At 32.7% G+C, this 22,635-nt stretch overlaps 1 protein-coding gene across 29 annotated transcripts in view; it reads left to right on the top strand.

The window, feature by feature from the left end:
• RIMS2 (regulating synaptic membrane exocytosis 2) overlaps window positions 1-22,635 on the top strand; it is a 609,863-nt gene that overhangs the window by 358,054 nt on the left and 229,174 nt on the right. For all 29 annotated transcript variants that reach the window (XM_070802800.1, XM_070802803.1, XM_070802799.1 and 26 more), the window contains 3 exons: window positions 13,531-13,599; window positions 15,973-16,129; window positions 18,416-18,532. In XM_070802800.1, the coding sequence (XP_070658901.1) occupies window positions 13,531-13,599; window positions 15,973-16,129; window positions 18,416-18,532 (343 nt within the window). The remainder of the gene's footprint in view (window positions 1-13,530; window positions 13,600-15,972; window positions 16,130-18,415; window positions 18,533-22,635) is intronic.

Below are 22,635 nucleotides of genomic sequence, written 5' to 3'. Positions count from 1 at the left end.
TTTTAGCTCCTTTTTCATATCTTTTAAGGAAAACTTAATAGATTTAGGTTTTTATGACTTTTAAATTCATACATGCACAGAGTGTATGCCAAGCTATTTAAACTAATGGTAAGTTTTTTAACTGGTTACTGAGCTCTTTCTTGGTTTTTAACAATTTTAATAAGGTTAACATTTTAAATTTAGTCTAATGAACTTTTATATTTAAAAAATTAACTTCTTAAGTAAGATTAGAAAAAAAGTTATTTAAAACCACAGGAATAGTGGACTGAATTTTCAGTCCCTAAATGAAAACGAGGTAAATGAAGAAGGACTTACTGTTTACAACCAGAATCGAGTAAAAGGGGCTGGACTTTCCTTCCCACCTTAAAACAACAAAAATGAACGAGTACAAGAAACAACTGTTTGACGCTGGGCATCAGGCTACTGCTAAGAGAACTCAGATGAGCTGAACCCTATAATTGCTCTTGCCTGATTCTCTTTGAGAGAATTTCCTGCACACACCATATGGTGAGGGGCCCAGATGGAACCAACAGATTCCCTGAGTTAGGGCGATGGAGCTGAATTCAGGGAGACAGACTACTGGAAAGGAGAGAACTATGCAGAGAGGTAACGCAAAGATCCACAGAAGATCCCTCTCAAGTGTTCAGACGAGTTTGATGAATGAATGAATGGAGGAATCTACCCAATGCTGGGGAAAGAACCACCCAAAACGATTAGAGGTAACAATACCTGAGAATAGGGTCTTTTTTTTTTTCTTTCCAGTAAGTCTGGAAACATCAAGTTTCACAGGACATTGTGTTGAGTATGCAGAAATGTCTGACCTCAGTAGTGAAGAATAGTTAGCTATAGAACACGGTATAACGTTAAAAAAAATTTTTAAGCACGAACTGAAAGGAACGAAGTGTTTCTATGAAAACTTCATGTAGAAGAAAGCTTAAGAATATTTAAAGGAATATAAAAGCATCCAACACACAATGTAAAATTCACAGTGGCTGGCATCCAATTAAAAATTACCAGGCATGTAGAAAAGGAAAAAAAGAATCATTAAAAGGACATAAATGAACCAAAATTAAATAAGAGGTATAACAATTCAGTTCAGTCGCTCAGTTGTGTCCGACTCTTTGCAACCCCATGAACTGCAGCACACCAAGCTTCCCTGTCCATCACCAACTCCTGGAGCTTACTCAAACTCATATCCATTGAATCAGTGATGCCATCTGACCATCTCATCCTCTGTCAGCCCCTTTTCCTCCTGCCTTCAGTCTTTACGAGCATCAAGGTCTTTACCAGCATCAAGGTCTTTTCAAATGAGTCAGTTCTTTGCATCAGATGGCCAAAGTATTGGAGTTTCAGCTTCAGCATCAGTCCTTCCAAAGAACACCCAGGGCTGATCTCCTTTAGGATGGACTGGTTGGATCTCCTTGCAGTCCAAGGGACTCTCAAGAGTCTTCCCCAGCACCACAGTTCAAAAGCATCAATTCTTCGGCACTCAGCCTTTATGGTCCAACTCTCACATCTGTACATGACTACTGGAAACACCATAGCTTTGACAATATGGACCTTTGAAGCTATCTAATACACAGGTAATTTAAGTCCCTAAGTCCCTACAGGAGAGGAGAGGGGGAAGCACAAAGATATTTGAAGAAATAATGGCTGATCAATTGCCCAATTTGATGGAAACCCATAATCCAACATATCCAGGAATGTCACTGAACTCCAAACACAAGAAACATAAATAATATATCAAGGCACCTTAAAATTATGTTCTTTAAAACTAATCACAAATAGAAAATCGTATAGCATTGAGAGAAAATAAACTCAACACATAACTGAGAAATAAAGGTAAAGATGACTGCAGATTTTTCATAGGAAACAGTGTGAATACTCAAAAAATGTCAATCTAGAATTCATGCCCATTCATATTTCCTACAAAAATGAAAGCAAAATAAAATCTTTTCAAACGCACAACTGCTGAAAGAGCTCATCACCAGAAGACTTGCACCATAACAAATGTTAAAGAAAGCCCTTTAATCCTTCTACAATCAAAAAGAAGAAGAATGATACCAGAGATACAGACTATGAATGTATTTAAAACAAAGAGGAATATCAGAAATGGTAACTTCATGGATAAATATATAAGTTTTTTTCTTGTTTAAATATGTTTAATTGACTATTTAAACAAATAGCAATACAGTATAGGGTTTGCAGTACATATGAAATATATGACAATAGCAGCAGAAAGGTAAAGAGAGGAGAAATAGAAGTGTATGACTGTAGTGTATTTATGGATTACTGAGTGTATGTATTAAATGTAGATTGCAATAATTTTGGAGAACGCAATGGCACCCCACTCCAGTACTCCTGCCTAGAAAATCCCATGGACAGAGGGCCCTGGTGGGCCGTAGTCCATGGGGTCGTTAAGAGTCGGACACGACTGAGCGACTTCACTTTCACTTTCACTGTAAGCCCTCAAACCACAAAATAAAGTGTTAGTGCTAATAAGCCAGGAGAAAAGAGAAAATGAAGCCAGAAAATTAACCATTTCATCCAAAAGAATACAGAAAAAGAGGGAAAATGGAACAAAGGGGCAAATAGAAAATGAATAGTAAGTTGACAATATAAGCCAAGAAAGTCAATGATCACATTAAGTGTAAATAGTAAAAATACCCCAATAAAAAGGCAGAGATTGGATTTTAAGACCCAGCCATATGCTGCCTACAAGAAACCCATTATAAATATAAAACACAAGGGGTTTTAATGAAAAGGATAGGAAAGATAGCATGCTAATATAAATTAAAAGAAATATGAATTATCTATATTATATTAGACAAATTTGATTTTAGAGCAAATATATTACCAGGGACAATGTTTATTTTATAATAATAAAAGGGTAAATTGATCAAGAGATAATACTAATTCTCAACATTTAAACATGTAATAATAAATCTTCAAGTTACTTAGAGAAAATTTATAGAGATTGTTAGACTAGATTAATTTTTAAAAAACAAAAAAGGAATTAACTATGGTTTTTGAATAGCTCAACAAAATTGACCAAGAAAAATGACACAGATTACTGAAATGCTTTGGGAATCACTACTAATTTAACCGAATTTTAAGGGAATACTCTGGAGAATCACATAGGAATATAATGAACACTTTTATGCTATGAAATTAAACAACCTAGATGAAATGGGAAAATTTGTAGATTCATGAATTACAGAAACAGATTAAAAAATCTGAATAAATGTATAACATATAAAGAAGTTGAATCAGTAATGAAGATATCCCCACAAATAAAAGCCTAGGCTTCGTGGCTTTACCAGTGATAAGCATGATGAATTCTATGGTACGTGTAAAAATAAATACCAATACAACTCAAACCCTTTGAGAAAAATAGAAAAGGAATTATTTTCCAATTAATTCCATTCGGTTAATATTATCCTGATACCAAAGTCAGACAAATATGTCACAGGAAATCTAGAAGTCAAGATCCATGAACTTAACAAGAAATCCTCAACAAAATATTAGTAAATCAAATCCAGCAATGTTATACACTATAACTGAGAAGGATTTATCCTAGTAATGTGAAGTTGGTTTACTAACTAAAAATCAATTCACCATATAAATAGAAAAAAGGACAAAAACCATATAATCTTATGAAAAGATGAAGTAGCTATGACAAAATCCAACACCAACTCATGAAAAAAGCTATCAGTGAAGTTGGAATAGAGGAGAACGTCCTCAATTTGATATAGAGAACCTACAAAAACTTACAGCTGACACCATTTTTAATTGAAAAAGACTGAATGCTTTTCCCCTAACAAAGCAAGGATGTCTCATCTTAGCATTTCTATTCAGCAATGGATTGGAGACTCTAGTTAATAGTAGTGAAGCAAGAAAAATAAATAAAAAACATTCAAAATGCGATGGAAGAAGTGAAATTGTTTTTATTCACAAACAACATGATGCTGTATATAGAAAATTGTAAAGAATCCATAGAAAGCTACGGAAGCTAATAAACAATGTCAGCAAGGTTCCTAGATAATTGGACAATATCTTAATTCAATTGATCTTTTATACTAGCCATTAACATTTTGTAAAGGAAATTTAGCATATTTTTATTCATTTTAAAATAAATAAATTAAAATACTTGTGAATATATTTCAAAAATAAGTGCAAACTTGCATACTAAAGAAGTCACAGAAATTGTTGAAAAATTAATGGATAATTTACATAAATTGAGAGATATTTCACATTCATGGATTGTAAGACTCAGTATTATTAAGATGGCAGTTTTCCTGAGTTTGAGTTTTAGATTCAATGTAACCCATATCAAAATCTAAGCAGGATATTTTTTGCTTAAATTATCAAGCTGATTTTTTTTTTCCTTAGGAATAAATTTTTTTTTAATTTTATTTTATTTAATTTTACAAAATTATATTGGTTTTGCCATATATCAAAATGAATCTGCCACAGGTATACATGTGTTCCTCATCCTGAACCCTCCTCCCTCCTCCCTCCCCATACCATCCCTCTGGGTCATCCCAGTGCACCAGCCCCAAGCATCCTGTATCCTGCATCAAACCTGGACTGGCGACTCGTTTCATATATGATATTATACACATTTCAATGCCATTCTCCCAAATCATCCCACCCTCTCCCTCTCCCACAGAGTCCAAAAGACTGTTCTATACATCTCTTTTGCCGTCTCGTATACGGGGTTATTGTTACCATCTTTCTAAATTCCATATATATGCATTAGTATACTGTATTGGTGTTTTTCTTTCTGGCTTACTTCACTCTGTATAATGATCTTAAAATTTATATAGACACTCAAAAGATCCTGAACAGCCAAAACAAATATAAATTTGGAAATCTTATATAAAGCTTCAGTAATAATAATAGTATGGTGCTGGCCCAATGATAAACTACAAATAAATGTGATCTAATTTAGAATTTAAAAATAAGCCCTTATATTTATGGTCAACTGATTTTCAACAGAGTGCAAAGGAAGCCCAGTGAGAAAAGTATTGTCTTTATAACTAATAGTGCAGGAACAATCAAATATCCATATGTTAAAAGATTATTTTAGAACTTATCTCACACCATCCACAAAAATCAACTTAAAAATGTATCAAAGACCTGACTATAAGCTAAGACTATAAAACTCTTAATAAAAAACATAGGAGAGATCTATATTACCTTAGGCTAGGCAGAGATGTCTTTAATACAATACCAAAAACAAAATCAATAAAAGAATGAGAAATAAATTTGACTTCATAAAATTTTAAAATGTTTTGTTTCAAGACACCATTAAGAAGGTAAAAAAGATGAGCCACTCCGAAGTATTTTGGAGAAAACACTTGCAAATCATATATCTGACAAAGGACTTGCACCCACAATATATGAACAAAACTTAAAATTCAATAACAAGACAAATAATGCAATCAAAAAGTGGGCAAAAAAATATGTATTGTGTTTTCATGGAAGAAGATGTACAGATGACAAATAAGCACATGAAAAGATGCCCCAAATCATTATTTGCTAGTGAAATATAGTTTTTAACCACATGAAATTATAAATTCATACCAACTAGAATCAATAAAATACAAAAGAAGAATAATACAAATTTGGCAAGGATATTGAGAAGTTGAAACTCTAATATATTTACTGCTAGGAATATGAAATGGTACAGTTCTTTGGAAAAGAGTTTGATGGTTTATTAAAAAAACATAAATTTACCATATAACCTAGCAACTCACTGACAGGCAGGTGACATGAATATCCACTCAAAGACTTGTACATGAGTGTATAGCATTATTCATAATGGACAAAAAGTAGTATTCATACAGCAGATTACTATTAATAACAGGGGGGAAAGTACAATACATGCAACAACGTGGTTGAATTTAAAAAACAATTGTGCTGAATCAAGTGCCAGGTACAAAAGGTCAAGTGATTTTAAAAATGAACCTCTATCCACATTTCACACCATTATAAGGTTTACTCAGAATAGATCAATGTAAACCTTAGAATTATGGAACTCCCAGGGGGTGCAGTGGTAAAGAATCTGCTTGCCAATGCAGGATCTCTGGGTCACAAAGATCCCCTGGAGAAGGAAATGGTGACCCACTCCAGTATTCTTGCCTGGAAAATTCCATGGGCAGAGGAGCCTGGTGGGCTACAGTCTATGGGGTCAGAAAGAGTCAGACACGACTGAGCATACACACACACACAAACCTTAAAAGTATAAAACTCCTAGGAAAAACCTTTGTCACCTTTGGTGAGTCAGAGATATCTTAGGACCCCCAAAATCGTGTTCCATTAAGTAAGAAACTAATGAATTGGATTTCCTCAAAGAAAAAAAAAAGTTTTTGTCTTTTTTCTTTAAAGGACACTGTTAAGATAATGATGTATTTGCAAATCATATCATTGAAGAATCTTAGTAGAATCATTTGCCGGAGACCACAAAGTGGAGCTAGCGAAAAGTAGAGTTCACCCAGTAGGGGGTCCCAAAGTTTACGGTGGGTCATAGGTCAGGTTGGAAAGAAAGCATGCATGAAAACCAGGTTAATCAAAGAAAACTAGAACCTATGAGGACAAATTAGAAGCAGTGTCTGTCTCTAACAGTGATCTTGTGGGTGACTGACTGAAGAAGCCGGTGTCTTTTGTGTGCAACTGAGCTTGACACAGGCCTTCAGAAAGCGGCAGAAGCCAAACGAGCCAAAGAAGCCGTAGGAGCCTAAGGAGGTGACTTGGTTGTCACACCTATTATAAAAATCAGAAAAAATTGAAATGAGAAGTTAAAAAAACAAAGTTATAGTAACAACCTCCCAGAAATTTGAACTACACAGTTAACCAACTTGAATTAATAGAACATATTCTCAACAAATAGAGAACATAAATGCTTTTCATCTACAGATTAAACATGTAAAATTTTGCTACTGATTTTAATTAATATATTCGTAGGGTATAAATTCAAAAGTGTGTATAGTAAAAAAAAAAAATCTATTGCCCTTATTTTTTCAAACATCTAGTTCTCTTTTCCTGAATGAACCATTGTTACCAGTATCTGTATTTTTGCAGAGATGTTCTGTGCATACACAAACAAATACATATATAGGTAATTATTTTTTCTAACATATTCTGTGCACTTTGCTTTTTTATTTTTAATCTTTATTCTTTTAGTATTACTATTGAAATCCTAACATGGGCCCTTAACAAAGTAATACTAACATTGCTACCTTTTTTCCTAACCAAATCAAAACTTTTTAAAAATCAATCTGATTCACAGCCACACTCCTACCATTTAAAACATTAGTGCCAGGATTTTACCTCTGCTTCTACATTAGAAATTATTATAATTACTGACATTTTGTTAATTCAGAGTTTATTTCTATTTATTTTTTTAAAACTCTCTCTGCTCTCCTTTTTTTCATCCCTTTCTTCTGGGATTAATGTCTCTATTTTTAGGTATACATGTTTTAAGAAGTTCTTTCAATGAAGAACTGGAAACAGGCTTTGATTCTCTGCATGTATTTTTGTTTATTCATTCCTGGTGGAAAGATTCGCTTTATATAAAATTCGAGAATGATTTTTGTTTTCTCTTAGCCCCCTTAGAATGTTACTCTAACAACTTCTGGTTTCCAACTTTGCAGAAAAATCTCTTCATTTATTTAAATTTTCTTTAATTTTCAGCAGTTGTTATGAGCTGAATTGTGTTCCCCAAATATGTTCTTAAAAGTCCTAACCAGTACCTTCAGCTGTGACTTTATGGGGAAATAGAGTCTTTACAGAGGTAATCAAGTTTTCCTGAGGCCACGAGGGCAAACCCTAATCAAATACAGCTGGTGACCCTATAAAAAGGGGAAATTTGGACATGGAGACAGACATGCACAGAGGAAGACAATCTGAAGACATTCAGGGAGAAAATGACCGTGTGACTGGAGTGATGGAGCTACAAGCGAAAGAATGCCAAAGCTTGGGCGAACACGAGAAGCCAGAAGAAACAGGAAGTATTCCTCCCTAGGAAGAGACTGAGCACAACATCAGAATGAGCACGGCCCTGCTGACACCCTGATTTTGGACTTCTACTCTCCAGACCTGTGAGACAGTAAATTTCTGTTGTTTGGAACTTCACAGTGTTCGGTACTGTGTTACAGCAGCAATATGAAACTAATTCAGCGGTGTGCTGTGGTGTGGGCCATACATGCTTTATACATTTCATGTTAAATGTATTCCTAAATATTTCATGTGTTTGGATATTTTTGTGAATGATAGTGGTTTTGAAAACAAGTTTCTTAATTTTTCATCGATCATTTTTGTATGTTGACTTTGTATCCTAGAGTTTTGCTAAATTCATTGATTAATCAGTCTTAATAACTTTTTTATAGTTTCCTTAAGATTTTTAATTTACATGACCATGTTACATCTTGCTTTCTAGTCTGTATGCCTTTCATTTATTTCCCTTGTATTTTACTAGTACAATATTGAATCAAAGGGGATTGTAGTGGACATCACTGGCTTGTTCTTTCTTGTAGGGGGAATGCATTCTGTATTTAATAATTAAGGGTTATGTTAGCTGCAGGTTTTTTGTAAACACCTCTTACCAGTTTTAAGAAGTTTCCTTCTTACTAGTTTCCTGAGACATTTTGTCATAATGGAGGTTAAAATTTTTTAAATGATTATTTATGTCTATTAAAATAATTAAAACTTGCGTATATAAATGAAACAGCTTCAGTAACCATTAATTAGAGCTAGAGAGAAAAATCAACAAATTTACAAGCATTAAAAGAAAGTGCAGTATAATTCTCAACCATTTATTGGTCAAGGAAACAAAAATTTAGGGACAATACAAAATAAACCACGGAATTAACAAATTTATCTCATGGTTAAAGAACTCTGAACCTAACATTTAACGAATTCATATTCCTCTCTTATATACAAGAAACATTTTAAAGAATTATTAATATACTATTCAATAATTCATTTTTTGACAGATTTCAAAGAATTGATATGATTTAGGCTAATCAACTATGTCAATTTTTAAAGAAAGAGATATATTATACCCATACCCTTGATAAATTTTAAAAATAGACACATACTATAAAGAACATTTTTTTCAAAATCTGTTATATCTGCATCTGCCATGGATAAATCAGTCAATAGTGTCTTAAATTTAATCAAATACGGAAATATCTTCTAGACCCATGAAGAAAATTTAATGCATATTTACATACAAATATTTGTGTGATGCAAAGAAGTACTCAGGGGAATGCTTACATTAACAAAGTGTTCAAAGCTTGATAATTATAATGTACTCATCCAGTTTTTTAGGAAAAAGAATCAGTTCAGTTCAGTTGCTCAGTCTTGTCCGACTCTTTGCAACCGCATGGACTGCAGCACGTCAGGCTTCCCTGTCCATCACCAACTTCTGGAGCTTGCTCAAACTCATGTTCATCAAGTCAGTGATGCCATCCAACCATCTTGTCCTCTGTCATAAAAATCCAAGGAAAGAAGGCCTTAAAGTAAGAGCAAAAATCAATAAAACAAGAAACAAATTTCTAGTTAGGATTATGAAGCCCAAAATTTAATCCTTTAAGTGAATTACAAAATAAACCTCTGATGAAATTTATGGCAGATTAAAAAGAAGGTACAGTTAGTATTCAAATAATAATATGATTGATATATCAGAAAATACATTAAAAAATAAAATTAGAAATGTTGTAGCAAACAGTTTGAAAACTTAAAGTGAAGAAATTCTTTTAAAATATATGATTTACTACACCTTGAATTAATACATCATTCTACATCTACTACAAAATGGAATTAGTAATTTAAAATATTCCCACAAAGGAATGGTAATTTTATAGATAAGTTCTATCAAAATTTCAAAGAACAGAATTTTTTAATCTACAGATTAATCTCCCAGAGATTAAAATAGGACTAGTTTTCTATATTTAGTTGGGCTAGTGTAACTTTGATTTTAAGCCGAAAGGTTAGTACAAGGAAGGAAATGGGCCAGAATCAATTGTAAATAAAAATTGAAAATCATTTATGAAATATCACTGAACTTTCAAGATTTTCCTCAATCTGATAGGATGTAAATTCAGCAGATATCACTTTTAATGGAGAAATATTAGAAAAATTCTATTTAAAATCAGAATTAGAAAGAAATGTAAAAGTTCTTTTTCTTTCCAGTATTGAACTTACTAGCATAGAAAGACAAGAAAAAGGGAAAAGGCTTTAGGACTGGAAAGAAAGATTGTCTCCATAAGAAAATACTAACAAAACCATTAAAAATAAGGGGGCAGGGATATCCGAGGTGGCTCAGTGATAAAGAATCTGCCTGCCCATGCAGGAGATGCATGTTCGACCCATGGGTTGGAAAGATCCCCTGGAGGAGGAAATGGCAACCTACTCCAGTATTCTTGCTGGAAAAACCTCATGGACAGAGGAGCCTGGTGGGCTACAGTCCATGTGGTCACAGAGTCGGACATGACTTAGCCACTGAGCATGCACGCATGGTTAGTGCGCTACCACTACAAGGGAAAAAGAGACTTTAACAAGTTGGCTGATTATCATTGTTTTACAATAAAACTGCATTTCTGTTTATGAGCAATTAGGTTATAAAACATCATTTTAACAGTATTTCTAAAATCAATAGAAATGATAAGATACAAAGGATAAATCCAACAAAAAAGGAAAATTTGAATGACCAAAGTTAAAAAATTTCAGAGAGATCCTAAAGGCAACTTGAATGAAGAGAATGCCATATTCATAGCTTGTAAAACAATGCTGTAAAATGTGTCATTTCTCCCTGATTGATGTTTCAATTTAATGTATTTATCAAGTCAAAATCCCAATAGAATGTTTGTTGTGCAGTTTGATAACCTGAATCTCAAATTTAAATGGAAGAGCAAAGAGTGAAGGGGAAAGATCAAAGATATGAATAATTAGGTGAATTATTTGCATTTCAATATATAACATTGTAATAACAAAGACAGTGAGTTATTGGTTTATAGATAATCAGCTTGTACAAGGAAAACAAGTAGAGAACCAAACAAGTCCTAGCAGATAGAATACATTTATTTATAACGGAAGAAGTAACATTGCAGATCATTGTGGAAAGAGGATGATTAAATAAACAATGCTGAGATATGTGTTATCCATATTGAAAAAGTGAATTTACATCCATATCTCCTGTCATTCACAAACTCATTTCAAGATGGACAAGGATATAAATGCACAAAGCAACATTTTTAAACTTTCAGAAGGAAATAAGAGTATCTCTGTACTTGTATATAAGCTCAGAAAATTTCTTAAAGGAGACCCTGAAAACAGTTTTAGAAGAAAAGATTGATATATTCAGTGCCATTAAACTTAAGTACTTGAATTCATCAGAATATGAAAAGACAAGATCCACATAGAGAGAACATAACTGCAATATATTTAACTTCTGTAGGACTAATATCAAAATAAATCAAGACTTCCTTCAGGAAAGTGATCAAGAGTTGAAAGGAAGTAGCATTTACAAGCCACGTGTATGCCCTACCTCCGACTCCAACCCCTACTGTCTCACACACACAGGACAACACACAAAGGCTAATAAAATGAGCTTCATTCTTATGTTGGTGTCATTCTTATCTTACATTAGAGGCAGATCTGATCCTTGACCAAGACAAAAATTATGTAATCTTTATGCTCTATGCTGAACCAGTAGCATTAAAATAATCATTGCTTTTTCCTTGATCATTTACAAGGTGAAATCTTCCTATCAGCAGAGCAGTTCTTAACTCTCTCCTCCAGAGCCTCATCTGTGTTATCCTTCCTCTCTCATAAGTTTATTTACAATGTCTGTCCTGATTCTATAACTCCTTTTGTGACCATTCTGTTGAGATGTTGTCAGATAACTGTGGTTTCCATATTAACCAGTGCTATAAGACCCTCTGTAGAAGGACATGGCAACCCACTCCAGTGTTCTTGCCTGGGAAGTCCCATGGAAAGAGGAGCCTAGCGGGCTACAGTCCATGGGGTCACAAAAGAATCGGACATGACTTAGTGACAAAGCAACAATAAGGGCCTCAGATTCAATTGGGTCTAAAACGTTATGACATATGGATTTGTAAGGAAAATAGTGGTGAGTTAATTCAGTGGGACCACATGACCAAAAAAGATAGGTATTTTCTACCTAACCATTAAAAGGAGAAAAACAAGAACTGCTGTTCCTATCAAAAAAAAAAAGACTCTTCCTCTCCCAAGAGGGCAGGACAACAAACAAGCAAAATATAGAGAGAGCGTATTTCTAGGGAGCGGTTGCAGATGTTGGAAGACATTCCTTGAAAGGAATTGCATCAGTGACTGAACAGTTTAATTATTGCTATTTTACACAACATGAGCTTTCAGTGTTTTATAAACCTTACAGGAAAGCATTTATTTTATTTTTTTTTAATTTTATTTTATTTTTAAACTTTAAATAATTGTATTAGTTTTGCCAAATATCAAAATGAATCTGTCATAGGTATACATGTGTTCAAGAGTTTCGTCTATGTAATGAGTAACGTGTTGTGTAAGTAGACAGACAAAACAAGTCCTCTTGAAATAGAAACACTGTCTTCATTTGTCGTTAAATATTTTCTGATACCAAGAAAAAAAAAGAAGTGCTTTAGTAAAAGATTCTCAGAAAAGATTACAAAATTATAATGTTTTTATTTGTATATGTGATATATGTCATAGTTAAGTGCGAGGGCAATCTGCTTTAGCCATTTAGTCAATCAAACTCTCCTTAATTCAGTTTAATGTGATTTTTGCCATAGCATGATTAACTTTTAAAGTTTTGTTACAGATTTGTAAGGAAAACAGACACAGGACTATTGATTTATAATAATTATTATTATTCTATCTTAGGTTGTTTCCTAGAAAATATAACACAGTTCACAATGCATAAGTTAGTTTGTGGATGATTTATTTCTCATATCTTTCTTAAAGCAACAGAGAAACAACTAAAGTAATAGTAAAGGAAGGATGTTTAAGATGTCTTAAATTATTCTTCCTCTCCATAAACGTGAAAAATAAATAATTGGGTGTATTTAATTCATTAGTCATGCGCATATTAGAAAAAGACACATGAACATCTTTGACTATAACATTGTTTGTACTTAGAAATTTGTCTAGATTTAAGTGCATTTGTCTAAAAGCATCTAAAACTGATTGAGCTATTTTTGACTTGGCTTTTTGTTCAATAGATTTTTATCAATTAGCATGAAATCACTAACATATTATTTAATGTTTAATAGTATTTCAAACTTTAATCCTTTTAGGAACTTTATCTTACACTTTTAAAAATAATATCCTCACATAATGAAATATACGTGAAAATGAGTGTTTGTGAGTTTATGATGACTTTTCTTCTTGTTTTTTATTCTCAAGTGTTCCCCTCAAAATCCTTTCATTCACTTTTTAGGTTGGTGAGGATTTTTCTTTTCCTTAAATGATCAGTGATTTTAATTATTGCTATTGTTTGCTTCATAGGATCAAAGAGAATAAGTGATAGTGAGGTCTCTGATTATGACTGTGATGATGGAATTGGTGTAGTATCAGGTAAGAATTTTATAGTAATAAGAAGGAAGTATAATCACTTCCATTTGTAAAGTTATTTACCAATGAACATGTAAATAGATAGACAGATAAATATAATGAGTTACAAAAGAACTATCCTGTTTATCCCTCACCCCCAAAACAGCCTTTCGGCAGTTTAAACTGAATGATTCCAGTTGCTGGAATATCTGTATGGATTGTTAGGTTGAATATTCTTACTGAAAGATGTCTCATAAGTACTTACCAATTTTCTATTTTTAAATTACTAAATAATAAGGATTTCATTATAAGTTTGAGAAGTTACTGTATAACTAAAGCTTCTTTATATTTCACTAACAATGTGGAAAAAAATTTTTACAATCACAAACAGCCACATGTATCAAATATTTGAATGCACTTTTTAAAAATTTTGTACATTGTTGTTATGTTAAGTATCAGGTACAGCTGCATTTTGAAATTGTGATATTGTAGTTTTAAAATATTGCCTCACTTATGGCTAGAAATTTGTCTGATGATTTAATAATTTAGCTAAGTAGCTATTTTTTATAATTTTTGGAAATGTTTTTAAATATAATATACTCTATTATAAAAATGTTTGATTCTCTTCTGCTTAAAGGTTAATTAGCCTAGCAAATTTCATAAGCATGGCCAATTTTATCATGAACAAAATATTTATGTTCTATTGTATGTAAGATGTGCTACAATTGCGTCAGTGACTGATAATTTTTGTTGGACAAATTTTGATACAGTATGAGTCAGTTTGCTTGCTTTCAGTGTACTGCATTTAAAAAACTCAATACAATCCTTTTAGCCTTTATTTTTTGCACTAAGGTGAATAATATATTAATTCACTAAGACTACAAAAATATTTTTCATGTTTTATCATTTGTGAATTGAATCTTAATAAAGTCATATTTCTCATGATACCTTGCTTGGAGATTGTTAGCATTTTCCCCTACTTGTATTCTATTCATTTATTAATTGACTTTTCAACTTCTTCTCTTTATTAAATATCTAGCCACATCAGATTTTTTAGCCCAAATATTTTTCTTCAGGTCATTAAAGCTCTTTGTCTTGATTTCATTTGGGGCATATCTCAGTTCTTTTATTTTCTACTTCCAGAATGACAAAAAAAGATTGTTATTTTTTTTCCATTTTATTAAAGAATATATCTTTTGAAAAAAAATTTTCAGGAATCATTCATTATTTGGGTTACTACTTTCTGGAATAATCTTTGCTATTGCAGAATATTATTTAGCAAGCCTACACAATACAAAGTGTTTATCCTGGACTCATTATTGTTTACCACCATAAAACATCATTGTTTCTTATCTCAGTATTATTAACTTTTTTTGCTATATGGTGATTCATTCAATAATCCATTGAGGGAAAAAAAATACTGCTGTATAATATCCTCTGTGTTACTATTTTGAAATCAAGTGTAATTTTTGAGATAACTTCAAATACTTGGAATCAAAGTTTAAATGTTTATTTCAAGTGATATTCAGAATGCTTTCTAATATTGTTTATTTCTTAAAGAAGTATCTATATAGACTATAAAAATTGGGCTTCCCAGGTTGCTCAGTGGGTAAAGAACCAACTTGCCCACGCAGAAGGCACGGGAGACTCAGGTTTGATCCCTGGTTTGGGAAGATCACCTGAAGGAAGGCATGGCCACCCACTCCAGTATTCTTGCCTGAAAGTGAAAGTTAGTCACACAGTCATGTCCGACTCTTTGCAGTCCCATGGACTGTAGCCTGCCCGGCTCCTCTGTCCATGGAATTCTCCAGGCAAGAATACTGGAGTGGGTTGCCATTTCCTTCTTCAGGCTATCTTCCCGAACCAGGGATTGAACCTGGGTCTCCTGCATTACAGGCAGATTCTTTACCAACTGAGCCAACTTTACCATTCTCGCCTGGAAAATCCCATAGACAGAGGAGCCTGGTGGGCTACGGTACATGGGGTTGCAAAGAGTTGGACACGAGTTAAGCAACTGAACATGCATGCACTATACAAAGTAGGAACTTTTTGTCAGGTTAATTATTCTAAATATTTATAGTTGTTGAGAACTATTTGAAGCTCTTCTGGTCAATGAAGAGATGAAAATGTTTTTAGAATAAGCTTAATTCTTTTAATGAAGATTACTAACTGTGTAAAAAAGTGAGCATAGTAGCTGTCTAAATATTTGAATATTTGTCACTCCTCAATTTAAGTGTTTATAAAATATTATTTTATGTTAGCATTGTGCTTTATTCATTATGCTTTACATTTACTATATTTAAAGCCTTTCACTAACATTTTATGTTTTTCAGTAAATTACAAAATACTAAAAATCTTAGTGTGTGGATAACTGTAATCTTAATATTTCCACCTTAGATTATCGACACAATGGTCGGGATCTTCAAAGCTCAACATTGTCAGTGCCAGAACAAGTAATGTCATCCAACCACTGTTCGCCGTCAGGGTCTCCACACCGAGTAGATGTTATAGGAAGGACTAGATCTTGGTCACCCAGTGTCCCTCCTCCACAGAGGTAAGACAGCATAACATTTTATAGGATGATATTATAAGCCTATTTATCTTAAAATATTATTAGAAATTTATAAAGATAGGTTCTTACAGAAAAAAGTTATTTAGGGGAAAACATATGTGCTAGTCAATAGCCTATATAATGAGAGTAATACAAAATATGGGCTACTTTGTAACGTTGGATGACCTAAATATGATTTTATTTTAAGTTCATAGTCATAAAGAAGATACAAATTCCAGTCTCATATATATATTGAGCAGATCTAGTTAGACCCAACTAATTGTACTCATGAATGATATTGACATTTTAAGAAATAGGAAAGAATAAACATTTGTTGGAGCAATACAGTTAAGAACAATCATGAGAAGACTAAAAGGAAATGCATGAGCAGTGGGAAGAATTGTTTGGAAATCTAGAATTCCAGGACTTATATTTAGAGGAAAACTCTAATCAATCCAGTTAAGTTATAGAAATGCTTAATAGAGTAAGAACCATGGAAATGTTTCCGAATCAATCCAATTAAGTTATAGAAAGGCTTACTAGAGTAAGAACCAAGGAAATAATGTTTCTGAACAGGAAATATGTGCATAATTTCACATTTTATATACTTGCAATGTTTAAGGCAATTTGAACCCTTAGAATGACAATCTTAAAACACTTATTTTAAATGAGTAATGGAGTTATTTTTAGACATTTAAACTTAGAATTTTAGGTTGTCATCTTAATTTTATACGTGGCATTAGACTGTCTAAGAGAACAAGATTTATTATATTTATAAATTTAACTTAATTAGAAGGATATTAAGTACTTAAATGTTTATTTAGACAATTAATTAAAGAGAAAATTTAACATTAAATTTATAAACATAGTTTAAAATATTTGAAAAAAAACATTTGAAGATTTAGGTAAGATTGTAAATGGGACTAAAATTATTAAAAGTCTTCTGAAAAGTAACTGTTTAAATGTGGTAGACTTATCAGTAGAATAATAAGATTTGTAATCTGACATTTAAAGTGCAAGAGAGAATAAGATTTTAAATTTGTAGTTTTAGTAAATAAAACCGTTTCTCATAAAAAAAAAAAGGAATTCTTGACTTATCAAAGAATGAATATTTGAACACACCAGTAGAAAATAGACATGGATTTTAGATTAGATTCACCTGCACTTAACAGAAAGCCTGTATGGAAAAGAATGTGCTTAGTCACTCCGTCATGTCCAACTCTTGGGACCGCATAGACTGTAGTCTGCCAGGCTCCTCTGTCCATGGGATACTCCAAGCAAGAATACTGGAATGGGTTGCCATTCTCTCCTCCAGGGGATCTTCCCAACCCAGGAACTGAACCTAGGTCTCCTTCATTGTAGGCAGACTCTTTACCGACTGAGCTACAAGGGAAGCCCGTAAGATTAGTAAACAACCCAGGCCAAGAATGGTAGCTTAAAAAAATAGTCATTGATCGGTTATAAAAATATCAGTTTAGATTAAAAAAATAAACAATTATTATCCCTAAAATAAGATGGCAAATATATTGTCTATAAGCAACATGCTGAACTCATTTTCTCCACACAAATCTATACTTCCTCCTATATTTCATATTTTATTATCACTACTATACACCTGGGCTGCTGCTTCTGCTGCTAAGTCACTTCAGTCGTGTCCAGCTCTGTGTGACCCCATAGACGGCAGCCTAGCAGGCTCCTCTGTCCATGGGATTTTCTAGGCAAGAGTACTGGAGAGGGTTGCCATTGCCTTCTCCCATACACCTGGGAGTCATCCATTAATAGTTTTCATAATCCCTATCTTCATTCCCATTGATATTGCCTTAATTTTATGCCGGACCTCTTATGGCTTCCTGTGCAGCACTAGTGGGTACTGCCTACCGATGTAGGAGATGTAGGAGGGGTAAGAGATCCGGCTTCCATCTCTGGCTCAGGAAGATCCCCTGGAGGAAGAAATGGCAACCCATTCCAGTATTTTTGCTTGGAAAATCGCATGGACAGAGGAGCCTGGAGGGCTACAGTCCATGCAAGTCACAAAGAGTTGGACAGGACTGAAGCAATTAGCAGGCACACACCTGTTACAGCAGCAATCTCCTAATTTTATTGTCAATCTCCATGTGAAATTTATAGATTTAGCCAGAAGTGCAATTAGTTAAAACAAAGCAAAAATCTTAAGGCTGACATTACAGTGATCTTTTGTCTTTTTATACTGTCTTTATTAAAAAACTTTATTTTTTAGTATAATATATGATTATGGTTTATTAAGATATTTAATGGATCTTGCTATTTCAGTCGAAATGTGGAGCAGGGACTTCGAGGGACACGCTCTGCTATAGGACATTATAATACAATTAGCCGAATGGATAGACACCGTGTCATGGATGACCATTATTCTCCAGACAGAGACAGGTAAATTTAATCAAATACTGTGAGACCATATTATAATTGCTGCCTACAGGAAGAAAGATTACCATAAAATGTTTTCATCCTGAACTTGGGTATTTCTTAGTTTTTGAAACCATGTGCTTCGTTTACAACATCTACATTAATTCTTATGACTATCACATCATTTTAAAAAATTAAAGAAACAAAAAACAACCTTTTGTTTGCTAAGAAAAAAAATTCATTTTGCTCTTGCAGTTTTGGTACGTTGTTAAATCAAGCCAGTTAAGTTAATGAACTTGCACATGAAATTATAATGACAATCATAAGGAAAACAGGATGTTTTGTTATTTTTACTTTATCATAACCAATTAGTATATTGAAAAATACTTTCATGAGACTGTAGATTTAAAGTCTTTTACATTCATCTGGTAAATCAGTGTGACTTTTTATATATAGTCATGTTGAGACAAGTCTGGTTTGTTTAAACAGACAGAAAAACTGATTCATGAAGAGGTTTTTCCTCATGGCTTTCAGTAAACCTTTTAAACAGCTTAAAGAATTATACTTGTTGACTGCTGTGCTTGGAAGACTTCTCTGAATTTTCTCTATTAAATGTGATATACTTAGGCATGTTTCAGTACATACATTAATTACTAATAATTTTTTTAACAAGCTAATTGATTAATCCTCTAGTACATTATTTGATTACATATGAAATGAAAAATGCTATGGTATTTCCCCAAAACTACCAAGTGGGTTTAAGATAAGGATTAGAATAGAAAGCTTAATTTGCTGTTCAGAGAATATTATGATGAAATAGCCAGGGAACTCAGAAATTTCTTTATATGCATCCTAAACTGATTTTAGTAAAAACACTGGGGGGAAGGGTGGAGATTCAATCAGTTGATATGAAATTTTTTTGTCAATACTTATAAATTGTTTTGTCCAAATATAGTCTAACTCTAACTCAGTTCATGCTTATAACATTGTGTTGGAGTACATTTTTTCAAAAGAAATATAGGGAATATCTTAGTCTTCAACAGTGTCAATCAGCTATTGGCTTTTGTGTCTGAGATCTAAGAAGAAATAGGAAGTGAATAAATTAATATCTTAGTGTCAAATGAAAGTTAGTGTAGTGTTTTATTTATTTTTAATTTATTTGACTTTTTCATAGGGGTTTGTATCTTTAAAGTAATTATAGGCATGTTACCTACAAAAACGGATACTTATCAAGTACAATAATTGTGAAAAAGGTAACTCTATTAGAATGATTAGGAATGCATCATATTAGGATGGATGAATGAGTTTTTCATTACCTAGTAGAATTTTTAAAAATTGATAATATCTTGAAATTTTTCATGTAGTGACTCATAAACTCCTTGTTCACATTGAAGGCATGTTAAGCAGATGATCAGGGAGGAAAGTCTGAAATGACTTTAAATCCTCCAAGTTTATGTAAAATGAACTAGATATGTTCTCTGAAGGCAGTATGGTCTGGGCTAAATCTTGCAGGGAAGAACAGAATAAAATTGACCTCCAGAATTATAAACAAAAATAGTCACTGTCATGACAAGCACATAATATTTTATTGATATTTTGAGACAAAGAGCCCTAAGATTAATGACCTGAAAAGTGCTATTCAATCCTTGGTATTAGTTAATATTTGAATTAGTCATAATTGAAATGTCATATTTTATTGTTTACTTTATAACATTATGAATCTTTTAATTTGGCAAAAACGTTCAAGTAATTCAGAGATTTTGTGGGGAAATTGATCCACATGATTTCATTTCTGTTTTTGAGTCTTGTACATTACCAGATCATAATTACTCTTCATTGTGAGCTGTTTTAAATCCTTTTAGAAATAAATAAAATGGAATTTCATTTAAATAGGCCTATAAAACCATTTCTATATTAATTTTGAGTATTTTTGCAATCATTATTCATTAACATGAGGAATCAAAAATGAAAAGCATGGTATTATCCATGAAAATAGTCTATCACATTATTAAACAATGGGTTCTTAATTTCTGTTTTATCCTAATATTCTAAAAGATTTTACATAATAGAATGCATATGAAGGCATTGTTATTTTTATGTACTATTTATAATAGATGGTAAGAATACTCTAAACCTCCTACAGTGAATTTTCATGAACTGTATTTTATAGAATTGGTAAATAATACTGTTGATTTAAAAGCCTAAAAAATAATTTCCTTTGAGATGATAAGTAAAATTTAGTTATTTTGAGTAGTGCATTAATCTTGCTTGTCAGTAAGAATTGACACACTGGACTAGAATATTTCATGAAATGTATTCTTTTTCATGGGATTTGGAACCAAATGGCATTGGGCTTGAATTTAGAATTTTTTTACTACTTGATCCCTGTATATCTTTGATTTGATTTCCTTATCTACTTGACTTCCTTATCTATAAAATTAGAATATTAATACCAACTTTATAGGGTTGTTGGATAGATTAAGTGAAACAGTGCCACCAATTGAATGGTATGTACTCAGAAAAAGTACCTCTTAACATTTTAAAAGGATCTTTTAGCTTATAAATAATTTACATTTTAATGTGCTCATCAATTAAGCAGAGAAAAGAGAAGTCAGTCAATTCAGTTGTTTTTTTAAAGTGGCTTGTAGAGGATGTAGGATATGTGTTGGACCTTGAAAAATGAGCATGTTTATTTAGGCAACAACAAAAGATACAGAGCCAGAATATACATATATTATCAGAAAGACCCAGTAAGAAGGATGAAAGACTAGGGGCATACTAGAAAATTGTGAATAAAGATAATAGCTTAAAAAAAAAAAGATAATGGCTTTTACATCGGCCATGTTGGGTGATAAATGATACAACCCCATGGACTGTGGCTTGCCAGGCTCCTCTGTCCATGAAATTCTCCAGGCTAGAATATGGTATGGGTAGCCATTCCCTTCTCCATGGGATATTCTGACCCAAGGATGGAACCCCAGTCTCCCACATTGTGGGCGAATTCTTTATTGTCTGAGCCACCAGGGAAGCCCCAATAAATGATACTGTATGACATTAATTTGTATACCTGGTTGGGCTTCCCAGGTGGTGCTAGTAGTAGAAAACCCGTCTTCCAACACAGGAGGCATAAGAGACATGTTTGATCCCTGCGTTAGGAAGATCCCCTGAAGGAGGATATGGCAACCCACTCCTGTATTCTTGCCTGGAGAACCCCATGGACAGAGGAGCCTGTTGAACTACAGTCCCTAGCATCACAAAGAATCAGACACGACTGAAGCAATTTAAACATGCATACACACACTTGTTTAAACTTACATGGTGTAAGAAAGAGATATCCTTTTCTTATAGATTATATATGAAGAATTATACATAGAATTTTGATTGGATCTTCATTTCTCTGCACATCTCATTTTATTAGTACTAGTCAAATTCCTTTTCTCTTTTGAAAAGAAAGAAGGTTTATTACAAGTAATTCAGAAACTTCCATACAGTGATATTAAATAAAAATGATTAATATAATAGTCATCTTCATCTTCATTCCTCCTACTTTTTTGTATCATTATTTCTCTGGGAAATCCTGATAACTACTACAACTAAGAACATCATTTTCTGGAGCAAACTATGTGACTTTAGTATTAGAAATCATTTCAAGAGCTTATTTATTATAGGAGTTAATTTACTACTAGAATAAGTATAGAGTACTAGATGCTATTTCTATAATATGTCATAGGTATCTTACAGTACACATTTTTTATGTCTATCATAGAGACTGAAATATATTAGTTGCATTTAATTCCATAGAGTATACTTTCAGCCTAATAAGGAATAAAAATAATACTGGCAGAAGATATATTACTTCATAAACTTTTTTCTTCTGTTCATTCAATTAATGCATTTATATTCTATAATATTTTATAAAACAGGGCATATTTGCCCTATTATATGAATTTCTGAAATACTTCAAATACATGCTGTTTCACTATTCTTTAACAGGCTGTCAGCTACCAGAAATTACCAAACCATTTCAGTTATCAGCTTTGAGAGAAATATATCTCTGAAAGTTTGAAAACATAGAGAAAGTAAATGAAAAAGAAAACTCATCCTACAAATTAATGCAACTTTTTATT

The sequence above is a fragment of the Bos indicus genome, chromosome 14 (genome assembly GCF_029378745.1).
Source record: "Bos indicus isolate NIAB-ARS_2022 breed Sahiwal x Tharparkar chromosome 14, NIAB-ARS_B.indTharparkar_mat_pri_1.0, whole genome shotgun sequence".
NCBI classification, from domain to species: domain Eukaryota; kingdom Metazoa; phylum Chordata; class Mammalia; order Artiodactyla; family Bovidae; genus Bos; species Bos indicus.
This window is presented reverse-complemented; position numbering and strand designations above follow the sequence as displayed.